The sequence below is a fragment of the Geospiza fortis genome, unplaced genomic scaffold (genome assembly GCF_000277835.1).
Source record: "Geospiza fortis unplaced genomic scaffold, GeoFor_1.0 scaffold43, whole genome shotgun sequence".
Taxonomy (NCBI): domain Eukaryota; kingdom Metazoa; phylum Chordata; class Aves; order Passeriformes; family Thraupidae; genus Geospiza; species Geospiza fortis.
In genome coordinates, this window is record NW_005054431.1 from 678839 (window position 1) to 698284 (window position 19446).

The 19446-nt window shown below is 41.7% G+C and overlaps 1 protein-coding gene across 2 annotated transcripts in view; it reads right to left on the reverse strand.

Annotated features, from left to right (window-relative positions):
* VCAN (versican) overlaps window positions 1-19446 on the reverse strand; it is a 100062-nt gene that overhangs the window by 20420 nt on the left and 60196 nt on the right. For both annotated transcript variants that reach the window (XM_031061910.1, XM_031061909.1), the window contains 3 exons: window positions 9182-14698; window positions 6946-7059; window positions 5405-5518 (listed from right to left, as the gene is read on the reverse strand). In XM_031061910.1, coding sequence (XP_030917770.1) covers window positions 5405-5518; window positions 6946-7059; window positions 9182-14698 — 5745 coding nt within the window. The remainder of the gene's footprint in view (window positions 1-5404; window positions 5519-6945; window positions 7060-9181; window positions 14699-19446) is intronic.

Below are 19446 nucleotides of genomic sequence, written 5' to 3' on the forward strand. Positions count from 1 at the left end.
CAGGAGATTACAGTGTTTCAGCCACAGCTATCTCAACACGGGATGGCTCAGCCTGAGGGGCCTCAGAATGCTGAGGAACAGAAACACAAGGCCTGGCTTCCCCCACCCCACCCACTCACCAGGAATCAGCCACTTCCCACTAAATTTTATCAGCCCCCTGAGCAAAACGGTGTCTGAAGCCAGCTGTTCCAGCCTCTGCAGAGTTATGGAGATGTTCTGGGCTGGAAACTGGATTTCTCATTCTCAGTAAGTCAATGCAGTCAGTGGTCAATAACATGCTTTGGCCAAAGGGGCTCTTTTTGCCTGAGTACAGAAACAGCCAAATATTGTGGTACATGCCAAGGGCTGATGGCTGCAAATACCTTAACTAAGGGATTACTTTGCTTTGAGCAGCTACCACCACCTAAAAAGAAGATTTTCCCAGCACAGGTTCTTATTTCACAGCAGAAAGAGGCCATTTCCATCCTGACTCACCAAATCGTCTATTTTTCAAAAAAAAAAAAGGGTTTAAATCCCCCATGACACAAACTAGATTTTACATGCACATAAATGGATTTCAAAATGCAAACAAAATGTGGCAAAGCCATGTTAGAGTCTTATCAGAATTTCTGTGATGCTAATAATGTAGTCATTGTCTTAGGAGTCTGATATCAAAATAATTTCCCAAAAGTCATCAGTATTGACATAAATGTACCAAATGCAAAGACATAATCAAGCTTACAGTGATTATGTCCCTTCTATTTCCAGGAAGCTGAACTGTAGAAAACTGCTTGTGCCTTGAGTCATCCCAGCTATGAAAAAAGGAATGTAATCTACATAACAAAATTGTTAGCTTTTTTATCTTTTCCCTCTTTGTATTCTGTGTGAGGTGCAGGCTGCAGACACAGCTTTAATCTCTGGCATCTAGGTAATTTTTAAAGTTTAGTCTGCCTTGGGCTTTCTAGAACATTTGTTTAACCACACAAAGCTGACTAACAGACCTATGTCCTCTGTGAAGGCACTTAAGATTTTATTATTTATCTTGTTCAGGGACTCCTTTGTCCCACAGGAAACAAGTCAGATAATAACAAGGAGCTGAGAAAAACGTGGCCAGAGAGCATTTCCAGGCTATTCTAATCAAACCTTCCCTGGCCTCTGCTAGGGAAGAATTGAAGGATTTGAGAGATCTCCTGAAAGGCACACTGAGGAGGCAAAGGGGCTTGAACATACAAAACTGAGAGGACTGTGTTTACTAAGTTGGATATAATGTCCTGAGCATGAATTATAACACAACTTCTTTTCTCACAAAAAATCACACAATTTCTCTTCTTAAGACAAAAGGTGCCAAACACTGGCAAAAAGTTAAGTAATTTTCTGCACCTGAGTATATCCCAAATTTTTTTTTAAAAAACCCAAAACAAAACAAACCAGAACTGATGGCTATAAAATACATGATGTTTTTAGATGCTGGAAAAGAGGATATTTTGTTTGGGGTTAGAGAGTAGCTGGGGATTCTGGGGTTTTTCAAGGGATTTTGCTTTTGGTGTTTGTTGTTGGCATTTTTGGTGGTTGGTTTGGGTATTTTTTAGAGGAGAGGTTGACTAGAAGAGGGAAGAAACGTATAGGGAAAGGAAAATTCAAGATGGTAGAGGATGAAAAATGCAAACCAGGCAAGTAAAACTGTGAGGACAATTTCATCTCTGCAGAGTATTGTCCTCAGCGTGCAACCTTTACTCAATGATGAAAGCTGAAAGGGTGACAAAAAGGTGAAATGGTTCCATGTGGGTATAAATTTTCAGTGCCTTTACTGAACCATTGAATTAGCGTCTCTGAATTAGTAGACACTAATTGCAGGTAAATTTTCTGACCCAACCACGGTGAGAAGAGTAGGTGCAAGCACTTATTGAATGCAATACTTCACATTCATTGTGTACCCAGCCACAGACTTGTGTGACCTTACTCCAGCATGTGATGGAAGGACTGAAACACTGCTCACCATATTTGTAGTGTTTTAAAATTCATCCAGGGCTTATGACAATTTACGGGGGTTTTCAGTGGTGTGTGCAAGGAGTTAGTCCCACAGCTTCTGTTCTCTGTAACTGCAATTGAACATGTGTAACCACATCCCTTAACACTGCACTTAAAAAAGAGTTCTCAGTGGGTTTGATACATAAATAGGGACTGTTTTTTCAATGCTGCTGTCAATAGGTCCATTGTCTTTAAAGAAATTCCAGAAGAGGCTTAAAGGAAATAAAGACTGACACAGGTACCAGAACATAATGAGAGTCTTACTCAGCTGTGAATTTTATCAGTGACTCTCTGCCTGCAGCTAATGAGGAAACACTGGAGGCCACTTAGCCCACACATCTCGAGAAGAAACCCATTTCTCTAGTAAATATCCAGAATAATCTCCTTTCAGCTGATAGACATCAGTAAGAGACCATCTGTTTTCTGAAATTACCTTTTCCCTGAGCCCTTCTCAACTACTTCAACCCCAACCAAGCCAGCCCTGGGAACAAAGTGAATTAAATGAGGCTGGAGCAATCACAGACATTGAAACAATGAGCCTGGGTTATAAGAACACATGATTCCTGATAGGGTGGTTAAAACCCACAGTTGTTTTGTTTTCAGAACCTGGAAGAGAGCAGCTGGTTGAATTATCCCGAGGAGGCGCATTCTGTTACAAACACACATGTGCCATTTTTGCACAAATGTCCAGCTGCAAGCAAGCCAAACCTTAGGCTTAAAGCATTCCTTGAGAGCAGGTACACACCAGCTACAGCAGAAAAAGGAGAAAAAGAAAACTAAACTCTAGCCAGCCAAGGAAGGAAGAGGAAAATCCACAGAGGTGTTCGTCCAGTTCTCATAAAGAGAACTCACCCTTAAAATTGAGGTTCAAGTTGCAAGTCTCTTCCATTTCCTGAGAGTTGTCATAGGGGTTTTTCACAGAGGGATGACAATGGAAAGACTGATGGCTCTCCCAGAATAAAACTCACACCAAGATTTACTGTAATCTCCTGCCACTCTTTGGGAAAGTGTTTGGGGGGTATTTATGAATTTTAAGGGACAATGTTCAAATGTCAACAAGTGACAAGCAGAATATCCATCTTTCCTTTGAAAAGATACAGGTGATGGGCAAAAGAAGATATTGTCCCTTTTAATCTCACCTGCAGCAGAAGTGATGATTAGCTTAACTGAGCTAACAATCTAGTTTAAAGGCAAACTTTTGAGGGAACTTTCAGCTGCACTATTTCTAACATCTGACAAATCCAGCTCGCTTCAGGAAGATGTTCCTGGGCTTGGATTGTTGAACTCTTTCCACCTGGCAAGAGGAAGGGCTGTCAGGGAGCCAGTTCCAGCTCCCTGAGTCTCAGGACTGATTTGCCTCAGCCTGGGTTAGATCACCCAGAAGGTTCCTTTACCTTCACCACCTGCCAGAGCTCCCTGCCATGCAGCTGTGCTGTCCCCTGGTCACATCCCTTCCAAATGCTGACACAAGCATGATACCCTTGTCGAAGATTCTTTAGTCCAGAGCAGTCCCACGGGGGCATTTGGGTGAAATTCTGAGCTCTGCTTTTCCTTCTGCACCAGTGCAGTGGGTGCAGATGTGGTGACCTCCTGCTCTGAGCTTCATTTCCAAGGGCAGTGCATGCTCCCTGCTCCCATTCCCTCCCTCCTCAGCACTGTGCCTAAGAAATCCCTTCAGCCTGATTATTTTTTTTTTTAAGCTCTCTAAAATGAATAGTATATTTGAAATTAAAAAAAAAAAAAAAAAAGAAGAAATAATGAAATATAATCTCGGTGTGCTGAGCTCCACCTTTCCCGTGGCACCGAGGTGCACATTCTGTCGTCCTGGCTGGTCTTTAAATCTAGTGAGGTCAGGACTGATGCCTTGAAATAAAGCCTGCTTGCCAGACAACCATGTCTGAATCGCCAACACAGTTTTATTGTGTCTGGTGGAGTGGAAATTTGGCACTAAAACCTTTTCCCAAGTCCCAAACCACTGCAGGACTTTAAGTGGAGGAAATTTAAATTCCAAAGCTGAGAGAGCACAGCTTTGGTTCTGATTGACAAACTAGGAAATGTTCCCATTAACCACCTAAAATGCACTCTCAGGTTGGTCATAAAAAGCAGCTTAAAACTACCATGGCACTCAGAGCCACTCACTGCTATGGATTTGCTAGAATGAAGGGGAGGAGGAAGGGAGTGAGAACATTTATTTCTTTTGGTGTGAAAACACTGTCAATTTTTAATTTGGGAGGCAAGATTCAGAAAGCCTTCTCAAGTTACAAGGTTAGCCAGACTGATGAAAAGGTTAAACAATAAAAATGCTGAAGCTGATCAGCTCTGAGATTTTTCATCTTTAACAAAGATTGCTACAGGTTGAGCTGGAAGAGTTTGCAAACCACTCTTCACTGAAGCTGAGAAACAAACATGAAAATATGCAATAAGAATTAAAAAAATCCAAAGGTTTAGTTCATTCACCTGTGACCAAAATCATTCCACTGAAGGAAAAAGAAAAACATATTTTCATAAGTTTAGCAGGCACCATTTCTTTTTCCCACAGAAATGCCTTCATTAATTTTATTGACAGAACAAATGTTGCTACCCTATTCCTCCTCCCACATATTGAGTAAGCATCTTGCACTGCAAATGTTTCCTGTAAATTCTGTGAGGTTTCTTGCAGGCAATTTTCTAACAACTACAGGCACTTGGATATTCAATTTTATTTCAGTTGTCCAGCTTAGAAAGCCTTTTACAACCTCCTTGTAATGATAATCCTGCACCTACTTTTCCTAAAAGAATCCCAGAACAAATGATTTTGAAAATTGTAGGATGAAGCTGTCAAAGCTGTGATCCCCAGTGGACGAATGTATAATCTGTCTTATTCACTAAACTATTCTTACATCTCACTGATGCTTTTTGGAGGTGATGAGTTCTGATATGTCTTTCACACCACATGTAATTTTTTAAGAGATAAACTCAGCCACAAAGTGACTGTGCTCTCACTCATTAAGCATCACTACAGTAATGAGAGAGCCTCGTTATGTGTCTTCCCAGCAGTTTGCAAGGCAGGATCAGCAAGCAGGCTTGGAGCCACCTGAAAACTGTTGCTGAAAAGCAACACCTGAGAGCTGTTGTTTTGACACAGAAATTGCCCCACATATCAGTTTATATTTTGTGCGTGGCTTCCACTCAGGTTAGCATGTGGATAGGGCTTATGCGAAGTGAGAGATGGGAAAACACCCTGAACCACAAGTCAGGGAAGTCTAACAAAAATCAGGAGCTCTCCTCACCACTGGTGAGGAGATTTTTGTTGGTTTCTTCTACCTTCTCATTTTTAGGAGGCTTTGCCCTGTTACTCCAGAAGGATTTTGGGCTGTAAATGAGTGTGCAGCAGCACAGGTGAGGGAACAGCCCTTACCTTGCTCACAGAGAGCCCCAACGTAGCTGGGCAGGCAGAGGCAGGTGAAGGTGTTGAGGCTGTCAATGCACGTGGCTCCGTTCCGGCACGGGTTGGACTGGCACTCGTCGATATCTGCAGCAGGAAACAAAACTGGTTTCAGCTCCCAGCAGGGAAATGCTCTGCTGCCTCAGTCAGGCTGGTGACTGGGACCAGTTCGGAGCAGAGGAATGAAGTATTGCAAAAGATCCCAGTGGTGGCTGTGTGGATGAGAGGGAGGAATGCCATGCAGCCTTCTCCTGGTGGAAAATCTGACTTGTGTGTGTGACCCTGGCACAACAGAAATTCCCAATGACCACCAGGGGCCTCAAATATCTTCACGAAACTCAAATATTGGAAACCTTATCATGCAGCATTAAACAGACTGCTAATTTCAGTCTGCAGAGCAGCAGGCTCTGGGATCTCATTGGTTTGCATTTCTCATTTCTTCCTTGTCTAATCTTATCGAGATAAGGACAAAACATCATAGCACTCATGGCCTTGCACAGTAAACAAATAGCATGTCTGTCCCTGCCTCCTCTAGCTGCTAAAATACCTTGTCTTCACCTTTTAAATTGGAGCACAAGTTCATTTTATACAATTATTTTCAGCACAGGTTGCTTTTGCACAGGTTGTAAGCTAGTATGTCTCCTCATGAAGATAATATGAAGTTTCTTAATGAGTGCTGTTCCTCTGAAACAATCACAGTGTAGACTTCCACACAGATTTTGCAAACATCTCCATCCAGAAATGAACTGCTGGTTGTGGTTCACTCATTAAAATATAAGAGAGAAGCTGCACATATCTACAAACAAACAGCTAGGAATAATTGCTGCATCATGTAGAAGGCTTAAAATACATATATTTCTATTCTAAAATATGCTGTGGTCAAATTTTATGCTAGGTCTTACTTGTTCCAGTCATCTTATCATGCTTTGGCTGGCTTTCTGGAAGGAAAATTGGTTATTCTGAACCACATAGGTGAGTGTCTTGAAATCTACAGTCACAGGAGGTGCAAAGATGTCACAGGCAACTGGAAGAGGTTCCTCAGCTGAAACTGTTACCAAAATACTAATTTGCACTAAAGATGCACATGATTATGATAATATCTAAAATTTCCTGCAAAAATTTTCAAGTTTGTGTTCAGTTCTCAGCTTCCCATTCACATTTGGGAATATTTTATCTTACCAGCCTTTCAAATAAGTACGGGAAGTTCTTAGGGAACTATCCCAAATATTAATGTCTATTTTTTTTTATTTGGTGTGTTTTTTAATTCAATGCTATGAATTCCAGCTCCTGCAGTTCATTTACAGTTCCCTTAACCCCTGTGTGTGTGCACAAATCTATGGAGAGAGGGAAAAAGGGAGAGACAATGGGGAACTCTCCATTTAATTGTCCCGAAGTAAGACCTTGGTGTAAATTTTTTCAAATGTCCACGCAGCCTTCAACTCTAAAGCACACCAGATCTCATGTTCAAGAGCTTTAAACTCGAGTTTATCAGCAGCCAGATGGCACCAATTTACCTAATTCACACTGCTCCCCGTTGAAACCTGGCAGACAGGTGCAGATGTAGAAGGAACCACGAGGGTAGCAGGTACCACCATTGAGGCATGGGTTGCTCTTGCATGGATCTTGACCTGTTAAAGAAGTAGAAAAAGGAATTTGACTCCCTAGTTTCAAGGAAATGGTGTATTTTTGATTTTCAGAAGGAAAAAATAAATCTTTCTTCATTGCTGCCTTGGTGGCGCAGGCTTTACTGTAGTTACAGAAACTCTATTAACATACTCAACTGCTCAAAATAAGATTTATAAAACAGTAAAGCTGATCTTCAGGCATCACTACTTTCAACTTAAACAACAATATGGCATTTACTATGAACAATGTAAATTACTCTTGGAATTACTTTTTTTTTGCACAGCAAATTGTACTGTATTTGGCAGTCATGATACTCTGCTGAGGATTTAGTTCGCATGACATGACAATTAATTATAGCTGAAAACAGTTAAACATATGCAAAATGAATGGAAAATGCTTTTTTCTTGAACAGGGTTAGTTTATGCAGAATGACAGGGTACACAGAACATACTGACTGGCTGCTTGTATTCAATCAATCAACCCCCACCAAGTCTTATTTCTTTTCTCACATGTGTGCTTCCCTCCTGCCTTTCTTAAAAATACACTTAAAGAATACAATCAAAGGCTCTGAATGCATTTGACTCTGGACTGAACATTAAGATAAAAACTTAACTGCTGTGAAATCCTCGGTTGTTACGGGCGTTAGCGTTTAAATACCATTTCCTTGAAGAGCTTTATGCCTTCCAGTGATGTTTATTTCCACTGAGCTTAGATACCTGGGTATTTGCATTTGATTTCATGCCTAGGAGCACTCACTCACACAGACAAGTCCACACCAAACCATTTCTGAGAGTTAGTTTCTCACAGTGAGAGGGAAATCCTGAAGACAGCCTTTCTGATATGCAAAAATAAAGCCCTGGGTTTGACAACTTACATAATAGATAAGAGAGTTCTGTAAATCAGAGGCATGAGAAAAAGTAAGATTTTTTTGGTCATGTTTTCCCAAAAAAATCTGACTAGGATTTATGACCAAAAAAAAAAAAAAAGGTAATAATATCTATTTTTTTCTTGCAAATTAGAGATGCAAATTCTCCTTACAGTACCAAGCTCCCTGTCTAGGCATGGGAATGCAGAAGGTCCAGCTGAAAGCCTACAGAAGAAAACCCTATGTGCAAAACCCTATGTGTTTAGGGTTGTAATTAAATAAGTAAGGTTTTCACCTTGGAGGTTTTGGAAAGGTTCTGATCCCATCCCACCAATAGAGTGCTTGTTTTAGGACTGCTTCACTGAAAGTCACAAATGTAGGGCTCTGTTAAGTACCTTAATGGCATTTTTTGTGTGTTTGCTGTCTGTTTATCCTTCTACAGACTGGATATTTCTACAGTAAACATTTTCAAATTGCCAGCTACCTGGATTATTTGAGGAAAAAATAATAGTAAACCTATAAAATCAGCACAGTCCAGTTCTTTCCTCAGATGTGTCTAGAGAAAATACGAACTGAAGTGATACTACTGGCATCACCTATGTATTTGATGAAATAGTTCCAAATACCATCATGGAAAACAAAATACTGTGGCAAATTATGTCTAAGAAAAAGTTCTGTAATTTTTAAGAGACTGACACTGCATCAACAACTTAAAGGTACAGACAGGCTGAAAAGAAGGCCTTGGTTTTCTCTTGTGGGGAAAGCTATCTTGTAGGTCAAGAGAAGTTCAATTTTATAGAAAATTCCGATCCTAAAATGTGCACTGTTCCTTTCTAGGTCAACTGCAAGATGTTAAAAACAACCCTTCATAGAAACCAATTGTGTAAGAACTACCACAAGAAAAGCCACCAGATAAAATCATCTGTTGTAAACTGGCAAATGAAATCACTCCATCTGATTTCCCTACCACAGCCAACGTTACCTTCCTGCCTTTTTGAACTGGCTGGTTACCTCCAGTCTGATCCAGAGCTCCACGATGGAAAGTCACTGGGCTTGCGGGTTTTTTTTGGCACTCCCCCATCCTTTTCCACTTTGTGGGGGCCACAACCAGGCTGATTTCTCAGCTGGAGGGTGACGAGGTCTGTTGTCATTTCACGCGGAGCTCTGACTGTCACACCCCTCACCAGAGCCCTGGCAACACCTTCACAAGTACCACAACACACATAACACCACAAGGGATTGCATTTTGGGGAAGTTACCTGGAATCTGCACTGCTGTGCCTTCAACTGAACCCACACTGGTGCCAATCACGAAATCTGATCCGTTTGTGACTTCCGGGAGGGAAAATGATGAAGTCACAGTTTCCACAGTGTTTGGCTCCTCAGAGCCCAGTGTTGATGGCTCCTTTTGGTAGGGGCTGTTCCCAGGGGCAATGCTGTTGGTTGCAATGTTAGAAGAGGTGGTTGTGATCTCCCCCTGGCCAAACAAAGCTGCCTGTGTTTCTGTGCCTCCATCCAAAAGCTGGGAGGGCGACGTTAGCATTGTAACTGCCTCCTGGCCAGGTTTAAACCCTTCACTTTCGATGCTGTTGGGTGAGTCTGAAACAGTTGTGGACACGAGCCAGGGGTTCTGCCTCTCAGCAGTCCTGTCTTCCTCTTGGTGGGGATTATTGACTCTCCCTGAGGAAGCTTCCACTTTTGTTGTGCTGACTTTTGGAATTTCTGTGCTCGCTCTTTCTCCAAAACTCAGAAAAGCAGTAGGCAAGACGTGTATTGATGGAGAATCTCCAGAAACAGCAGCTTCTTCCTCACCAGCTAAATCAGTTGCAGGGGTTTCTGTCTCCTCTGTCCCACCTGTTAGAAGCCTGTCAAACTGAGGAGTGCTGTCCGTGCTTGTGCTGTCTGAAACAGGCTCGGGAGAAAGCTCCAGCAGAGAGGATTCTGTTGTGTCAAGAAGGTCACTAGTGGGTGGTTTATATGTTGCTGTAATATCAGAACTAACCTCTTTGAAGATTCCTCCTGATGAGTGATTGGACTGATGTGAATCCCTTGATGATGATGATGATGATGATGATGATGATGATGTGCTTGTAATGATTACCTCAGGGTACTCAGATACTCTGTTTACCAAATGAACAGTTACTGAGGATTGAGGAGTTTGAGGAACAGAATAAAAAGTCACTGGATCTGTCTCCTCATACTCTGCTGATGCTGATTTTGTCTTTGTGTACACCGTGGGAGGATTCCCTGCACCCTTGGTGGGTGACACAGTTGTCAGCTGGGATGTTGGCTGGGTGGTGACAACACTTAACTCAAGCTCGCCAGTTGTCAAAGCCTTTTCTGGCTCACCAGTTACAACTGGAGTAAGAGAAGGAGCCACAGGCTGATTGTCAGCCAGCTCTTCTTGGCCCATCCCAGAAAAGCCAGAGATTGTTTCACTTTGATCTGCTGTTACTTGGCTGTTTGCTGAAGTGCTCGGCTCATAGGTGTCCTCTGTGGGGCTGGTCACAACAGGTTTGGACTCATGAGGCACCTGAGGGCTTGCCAGAGATGGCACTGTAGGAAGGAAAACGCCCAGTTCAGAGAGGTCTGTGGTGGTGAGAGTTTCTGCTGCAAAATTCATGTCATTCCCTGAACCCAAATCCACGTCGCCTGAGGTTGGTCTGTGCCCAGAAGTCACCAGCTCTCTACTTGGTGGACTGGAAGTAGTCAGAGGAAGATTATCACCAGATCCAAGTGTCTTTTCTTTGGCTATGGAGAACCTGGGAGTGGAATAATATTTTTCCCCTTCAGCTGTCGTGCTATCATCATAGCCATATGTTGACTGTGTGACAGGATTTGGCATTGTCTGCACACTTATTATATCCTCAGGCATTGACTTAGAGTGGTCCATGTCTATAATAGTTGTTGCTTCTGGTGGGGTTTGCAGTCGTTCTTCAATCAGGGTAATATCACCATAAACAGAAACGTTCAATATTACACTCCTTTTGTCATCAATCATAGGAATAATTTTTTCATACAACCCAGTGTCACTCGTTAGCTCCTCTGATGAAGCTGTCTGTGGATGAGCAGCAGATGGATTTACCAAAACCTCTGTTTCTTCTGTAAAAAGGGAGACTCGTCCCATGATTGCAGTCTGTGATCCATCTCTTGGAGCCTCTGTGGTCATAGCTTTGGAATAAACGGGTCCAGGAACACTAGATGAGACATTTAGTTCCACTTTGGATATGGTGGGTATTGAGAAATGGGAAAACATATCAGGGGAAGATGAGTCTGAAACACCAACCCAGCCAGATCCTTCCCCAGAGCCCTCAGGTAACACTCTGCCCAGGGGTTTTGTTGCTGATGTTACAAGAGACTCCTCGGTTTCAGGACTGGGAGTTCCATTCAATATAACAGATACAGGAGTTGTGCCACCTTTAATCAGAAAATGTGAATTTTCCTCCTGAGAAATAGCTTTAGACATGGGTGTTGTCTTATCTGTTTCATTTTCTCCTCTCCTATGGTCACTTTCCTTTTCCTGTGGTTCTTCATTCGCAACAAAATATTGTGTGGTGTCTTCAATCTCTTTAGAGATGAAGCTCTTGGAGCTGTCTTCTGCTAAAGCTGAGGAGCTGGGGAAGGTGGAGGTGGGGAATGGGTCTCCAGTTTCTGTCAGCAGCTCAGCTACAGCACTTGTGACTTCCTCATTAACTTCAACATTTGCTGGAGTGCTTCCTCGTTCAAAGTCTCGTGTCACGTCAGTGGAAAGTCCAGGTCCCATAGTTGCAGGGTGAGAAGTTTCAAGGCTTGAGGTACTCTTGGTTTTTTGGACAACAAATGGCACTACAGAAGGAAGAACAGCAAGGTCGTCTCCTGACCCCTGTCCTGAAAACAGGGGATCACCAATGAGCTCGTTATTTGACAGTTTTTCTTCCTTAGGTGTCGGAAATGTTCTGGGAATATCTTTAGTAGGGAAAATGTTTTGCACCAGCTCTTCCTCTTGCTCTACAACTGTGACTGGAGAGCTTATGTATTTCCTTTCAATTGTTACAGCCTCAGTTACTCTGTCATCATTAAATGGCAAAAGTGTTTTTTTAACAGGTTCAGTTTCTAATTCCTTTTCTTCCAGATAAGGGCTGGGAGTTGGAACATTTAAAAATCCCAGATGGTCATGGCTAGTCTGTGTACTTTTAAAGAATGGGTCTGTTGTTATTTCCTCAGAAGATTCCGTAGCTTTTGGTGAAATTTCACTTGGCATCTCTTCCCCAGAATGTATGTCTTCCATCAAAGGAATCTTCGTAGAAAAAGTTCTCGCTGTCAGCTCATCAACAGTTTTCTCCTCAGTTCTCACATCCCCTGCAGTCCCCATGGAGGTTATCTCATGTTCAGAACTTGTAACCTGCTCATCAGGATCTGTAGTGAAGGCAGGATACAGAGGTGACGTGCTGACAGCTTGCCTGTCATCCTTTTCCCATGTTTCTGGTCTCCTAGTAGGGGCAAATGCTGTTTCTGCAAATGATCCAGTGGATGAGTCTGGTTCTCCAGATCCCTGGTCAGTAATTGAGAAATGACCTCCAAGTATTTCTTCCGTAGGTCCATTAGACATAAGTTTTGTGGTGCTGCTGTCATCTTTGAATTCTTCCCCAGAGCCATGCTCAATCAGGAAAATCTTGCCCAAGGAAACAGTTGAAGAACCAACTCTTGCATCTTTGCTTTCTGTAGATTCAGCTACTGCTTTTTTACTGCCAGTACCATGTGTCACCAAGCCCTCATGAGGGTTGTTACTGACCACAGATGCTGGAGATGATGTGGCCTCACCCGTTTCTGAATCTCCAGTTTCAATTCCTGGTGCAATGTGAGATGTTATGTCTTTTACGGAACCAGATTTTATGTCAGAAGGAGCTGTGTAGGTTGGTTTTGTTTCCATGTCTGGTTCTCCTGGGTTTTTGGTGCTAAACATGTCCAGGGACATCTGACTTTCTAGTCCAGACCCCTCTGTGAAGCTCTCTGACCAAGTACTCAAAACTGTTACTGCAGGTTCATCTGTTCTTGCCTGTTTTTCGTATTCTGTTGTTGCATCCTTTGGTGAAGCATCATCTGTGCTATAAATTTTTCCTTCATACATTTCTGTTTGTGTTTCAGTGACAGTCCTCAATGGGACTGAAGTCAAAGTAGCAGACTCAACGACAAAATCTATGTCTCCAGAACCTGGATCAATAAATGGGGAGCCAATACTTACCACTCTGCTTGTGGAAGCCCCTGAAAATATGTCTGCAGGCTCTTCTGCTGATCCTTCATTTACAAAAAGCTTCTTCTCCCTCAAGAGAGGAACGGTGGTGACCTTTTTGATTTCAGAACTTATGGTACCTGGTACTGTTTTTCTGAGTGGCTCTTGACTTACAGTTCTGACTTCACTTGTAGTGCTCCCAAGTTCATTCAAATCCAAATTTTCCTCTGCAGCAGTAGCTGAATTTTGGTGACCTGCATAAACAGTGGTGTGCATTTCTTTTTCATCATCAATACTCTTTTCAGTTACAAGAGAGCTGGCAAACACTTTTTCCGTAATTAGCTCAGACACGGAGTTGGTGGCAACAGTTACTTGAGGACTTTGATCAAAAGCAGGATAAGGAGTACTTATAGCTCTGGGCAAAGCAGAGGTGATTCCTGAATCAGTTACAGAAAATTCTGTCAGCAGTGCTGTGCCGGAGCCCAAAGAAGTGTCTTGTATTGAAAGTGTTTCTGTTACTGCTATTTCCTCCTCTATCACAGCTGAAGTTACACTGATGCTATCTTTCACATCTCCAGAGCCTTCCAGCACCATAAAAGAAGCAGCACTCATCTCAGGCTTTGCTGTATGACTTGCTTCCAGAATGTTTTCAACAGGGGAATTTGCATTAAGTTTAAGAGTTGTTTTATGATGGTCTCCTGGAGCAGGGGTTGCCTTTTCTGAAATAAGGTCAGTTACAACGCTGTCTACCATAGCAGGAATAAAAACTGCCTCCAGAGAAGCAGTTACAGCAGAACTTCTCACAGTAAATGCATCAGGAGAAGATGTTATACCAGAACTTTTTTCATCATCTTCCTTTCTTGACCCTGTCACAGCTTCTAAGACTGAAGTGGACAGATCAGATTCAGTGGAGCCATCTCCAGAGAATTCACTAGAAACCAAAAGCAGGTTTTTGCTATCTTTAGTGGAGCTCTCCTCAGTTCCCTGCCATGTCATGGTCTCTCTGCTGTTTTGCAGAGACTGCTCGTGTGAAGAAGTGGTGGCTACCGATTTATCTGTTGCCACAACTTCAGACTCCCCACTATAGACAGGTTCTAACATTGCAGCCCCTGAGGTTGCTTGCGTGACCTCAAACGCCCCCATTACTTCTCCAGCTTTGCTTGGTTGCATAGTACCAGAAGCTTCGGATTCATTAATGATGAATGTGTTTGTCTCGTTGATTTGGGAAAAGGTTACATTTTTGGAATGTGCAACGCTTTCAATTTGGTCACTCCTGGCTTCCTCAGCTTTTGTGCTCTTGGGTGCACTGGTGACTTGCTGCTTCCCATTGATGAACTGCAAAGCTGGAGGGGTTGTAACATCAGTAGTATTTTCACAGTCTTCGTCTTCTTCAAACTCTGCATAGTTTGGAAAGAAAGGATCCAATATTAAATATTCAGAGGAATCCTGCACAGAGTCTGAAGTACAGGGTTCAGTCTGAGCTGACTGTGCATCAATGTGGGTTTCATCTATTGCATGAGGAAGCATGTGGCGATTGAACAGATCCAAAAATTCGTTCACCGGGTGATCTGCAAGAAAAAGAGAGTTTTTCATAATCCCTAAGTAACAGCAGGCACATGAAGTACAAGCAATCCATTGGAGAAGAGAAAAAAAAAAAACAAAACCAAAAAAAATCTCTGAAATTCAACAATTTGTTGTAAATTCAGTGCGTTCTCCTGTTGACACAAAGTTAAACTCTGCCATGGGGTGTGACTTTCTAGTTGGAGCCTGTCTGCATATTGAACACATTGGTTTTTCAGTGCTGTTGATTGCCATGTGCCCTTGGTCCCAAACCCATGCCTGAGTTACCTGCTCCTACATTTTCAGCAAAGATGAGGAATGGACAAGATAAAAACCACTTTTCAGACCAACCTGCTGCAACTGCTTCCAGGGATTTAGACACTAACTGACCTCTACCAATAACTGAACCTAGGCAAAGCTAAGCTTAAGGCAAAGTCTAAAATAAAATAAGACACAAAAAAAACCTCCCTCTGCATCTCCCTTTTCCCTTTAGTACAGAATAATTCAAATTACTAGGAACCCATCACATCTACATCAATCACTCTTCACTAGACTTGGACCCTAGGACAGTGAATAAGGTCTTGCTTTACAAAGTTGTTGCTATTTGGAATTTTAAAGCATTATGCAGCAATAAGAAAAAATATCACAGATTCAAAGGTCAACTCCCACTCAGAGGGTAACATGACTGAAGTCCAGTAATTTTCTTCTGTTTACCACTAACTTTGAATTATTTACATACTCCTACAGGTTGCAAACCTCTCACAGTTTTTTTCTAGGCGGCCAGGCAGATAAAGAGGAAAAAAGAAGATTTAAGAAAGCAAGATTTTAGCTGCAGAAAGCCTCATGAATTCCTCCAAGATTTATGATCCCAAATTCCATAGACACTTTTTAAACTTGCCATTTCAGCACAAACATTGCTTCAAACCTTCTGTTCCAGACAATGGAAGCTCTCCTAATTAAAATGAAATTTAAAAAAAATTAAAAAGAAGGACACAACAGACTCAGAAACAAGCCCCCATATTTCAAGCTTGGCCAACTGACTTGAAATTGTAAACCTTGCGCGGAAATCCTATTCCATGAGTGTTTCTTTCTTCTGGAGCTATGTTTATAACAATTTTGGCCAGAGGGGATTACTTCCTTGCTGGTAGAAGCTGGAAGGGCCAATGGGGCTTTGCCCACATCTGCCAGGAGAGGATCTGGAACAATTGATACCACTCCTGCCTGAGAGCACTGTCAGCAACCACTGGTCCCTGAAAAAATATCTGCAGTACGTGACACAGCTCAGCTCTTAAAACAAATCTCCCTCACTAAAACCATTTACAAGTCATAAAACAATGAGAACTTGAGGTAAAGCACTTCATCAATTTGGAGTAATTCCCCTACCTATGAAGATCATTTAACCTCTGTGACTACTGAGTCCTCAGAGACAAGAGTCATCAGGTGATCATTCTGGAAAAGAATGTATTCAATCAAATTAAACTGACAGAGAGCACTACGAAGGGTTTGTGATTCTCTGGCCTGGGCTGGCTTGTGTGTGCAAATTGACTTCAATTTGGTTTTGAAAAGGTCACTGCAACTCCATTGAGAATTAATGTTCTAATACCTCACGCTGTGTTTACAGCTAAACTCATGAAGTATTACTGGATCTCAGCTTTGCTAAAGCTCCAGCTGAAGAATACAGAGAATAAATCACCTTCAGCATTGTTTATTTCAACTACAGTGTCAAGTCTGTACAACACTAAGCTCAGGGCTCCCAGTGCCACCAAGAAAAAGGTTGTTTTTAACCTTGTGCCTGCTTGGCTGTTGTGCATTGCTCAGAGAAGCCTGGTGTTTACCATGTCCTATGACACCACTATTAGATGGCTACAGAACTGAGATTTCCTCTCTCTCCCTCACATGTGCTTGCTGGGAGTTATTTTATGCAATGCTTGTAAAGAATGAATGCTTTTCTCCAGTAAATTAGAAATATTGAGAAAGGCTGTCCAATGCCACAGAAGAATAAATTTTCTGCAGCCATTTACTTCAGCTCTACCAGATCTCCCTTTCAAATTTTCTGAAAAGCAGGAATTTGGTGATCTCTCCAAGACTGGCAGCATGACTTTGAGGAGCATGTCTAATAACAACCCTTCCAGAATCCATGAATTTCAGTAAAAGGCCACCTGGACACACAGAGAAACCATGTCTTCATAAAAGCAGAAGTTTTCAATTCAGACAGAATTTCACACCTTCCTTTCAAACCTGTGCATGCAAAAACCCATGGGAATTCAGTCAGTGAGAGAGGAATGGCGAGGCAGAGCTGATGGGGAGCTCTGAGAGTCTCTGATTTTTGGTAGTTTCACTATAAAATCACTGCACCCACACACAGAAATTTGAATGGCCGGGAAAGATGCCTTGTGCTGTTTGAACAGCCAAGGAGGGATGTGCATAAACAACCTGGTATGCCATAAAAATTAATTATGATTTCACACACAGCAATTAAGTGAGCTTTGTTTCACACACAGTGAAACAAAGCATGCAGCTTTGCACAGAAATTGTACATTTAAAAAAAATAAATAAATTATAAAGCCTGGATGGGCTGTAATTTGTAGGAGGGCACCATGGCTAACAAGTTCTGACCAACAGTGCAGAATTTTTGCAGCAGTGCACACCTGGGAGTCCCTCAAATCAGTAGCTCACACTAAGTCATTTATGGTAGGCAATAAATTTAGTGAACAACATCGGTTCCAAATTCACCTAGAAGACAAATACAAATTCTTACACATGCAGAGATCTCTATCAGACCCTGCTTTTACTTTGTTAGCTTTTTCAAGATCTCACATGCCAGAACAATCCACATAAAAGAACTTTAGCAAAAGGTATGATATTCTGATAATAAACTTTCAGGAGGCTCTTTCATTAAATAACAAGTATCTTTGGAGGTTTTTTTTTTTTAATATTTTGTTTTTTCCAAAGAAAAAATAATGAGATTTTTCAGGAGATAGCAAAGAATGTAATTGATTTTTTTTTATTGCTTGTTTTTAATTAGAAATTCTTTTCCTTCCTACAGGTTTGGTTATTCAGTGTTAGGATTCAGGTTGCTCAGGGTTAAGAGCAATGAAAAATGCTCTATAACTCCTGAGATGGCAAATAATCTACCAAATGATGTGGCTCATACATCCTTGTGAACTGGGTATAAAACACTAGGATGAAGCCTACCATAAAATATTAATATAGAAGAAATATTAAAATAGAAGAAATATTTATCTATTGAACTGGTTTGTTAGACCCTAAGGGCAGGCTCCTGTTTATTTCACACCCATTTTTGCTGCAGGTAAACACACACAGACTAAAGACTACTAAAAAAGAGACAAAACCAGGACTTAAAAGGGAAGGAGTTTGGCTATCAAATATGCTTATCAATAGGTCATGGAAAACAAGCCAAAAGGAGCCCTTTTTCAAAGAGCTGCTTTGTTATTCTGGCTCCAAGTGAAGGAAAGTGAAAACAAGCAGCTAAAAAGGAGAAAAAGCCAAGGGTTGTCAGCTCAGAGTGCCAACCCAAACAAGTCCTGGGAGAGATTTATCAGCAAAGCCTCTCTTGGAGGGAAGTGATGAGGTATGCACTGGAATGGAGATGGAAAGGATAGGTGTATCCAGCCTGGAGTGTTTCTTAATCCATTTAATACATCTAGATGTTCTAAATGACCTGCAAGGAGCAGGCATCCCTCTCAGTAGCAGCTCCTATATGTAAGAGATGGAAATCCCTCTGGCTACAGGGTGATTTTAGCCTGCTACTGCACATAAGCACAGAGCCACGGACCAAGGAGTCATTAATTCTCCTTACAACCCTTCCAATCCATCATGGCTGGTTCCAAACCCCCGTCAGTTTTTCAGTGGATCACACAGAAAATTTGCCTTCCTGTTAGTGGTGCACCAGATAATGCCTGCACACATCCAAAAATGTGTAACGTGCAGCAATACTTCTTTTCTTGAGAAGACTTTTAATATTCTGCAAAGAGCTTTTCCAAGACCATCTTTGAGGGGGCAGGCAGTAAAAAAAGCATTTTCTCTCTCAAAATCCATCAGATAAGCATCTGAGGAAGAATTAATGGAGAATGAAATAGAAAACATATTATGAAGTTTCCCAAACTTTCGAAACACAAAATATTTCATTCAGAAGACTTATGGTTTTGTGAAGTTCCTTTCAAAATGGGGCTCTTAACATCTAATCTGGCGTCCTGCAGATAATGGAATTTCACACTTCTGCAATTTCTGAACTTATTTCTTCAGAGCCACTGCTCAGTTTTTTGTGAGCAGTAGTAAAGTTCAGTCTTTTGTAGAAGGACTAGAGGTCTGATAAAGCCATGAGACCTACATAAAATGTTCTATGGATTTTAAATCAGGCCCTATATTTTTGACAAGAATATAGCTAAATAGGAAACAAAAAAAGAGATTTTAGTTAGAAGTCTAAAACCATTTTGGACTCTTTGTTTTGAAGGTACTTCTTTGCATGATGTGACACTAACAGAAAATCCTTAATATTCAGCATCAAGAATTCATAACCACGAGACAAGTTTGCATGAAAAATCTGCATAAGTCTGCATAAGTCAAATTATTTCCTGCACTTGATAAGCATAACCTTTTTTCAGGTTGGCTTCAATAGAGTTAAAGATTAAAATGTTATCAGTTATTTTTGGAGAGAGCACAGAGGAGGCTCCAGCATGGGCACAGGGATGGAGCAGCTCTGCTGGCAGCAAAGGGTGCCACAGCCGCCACTGGT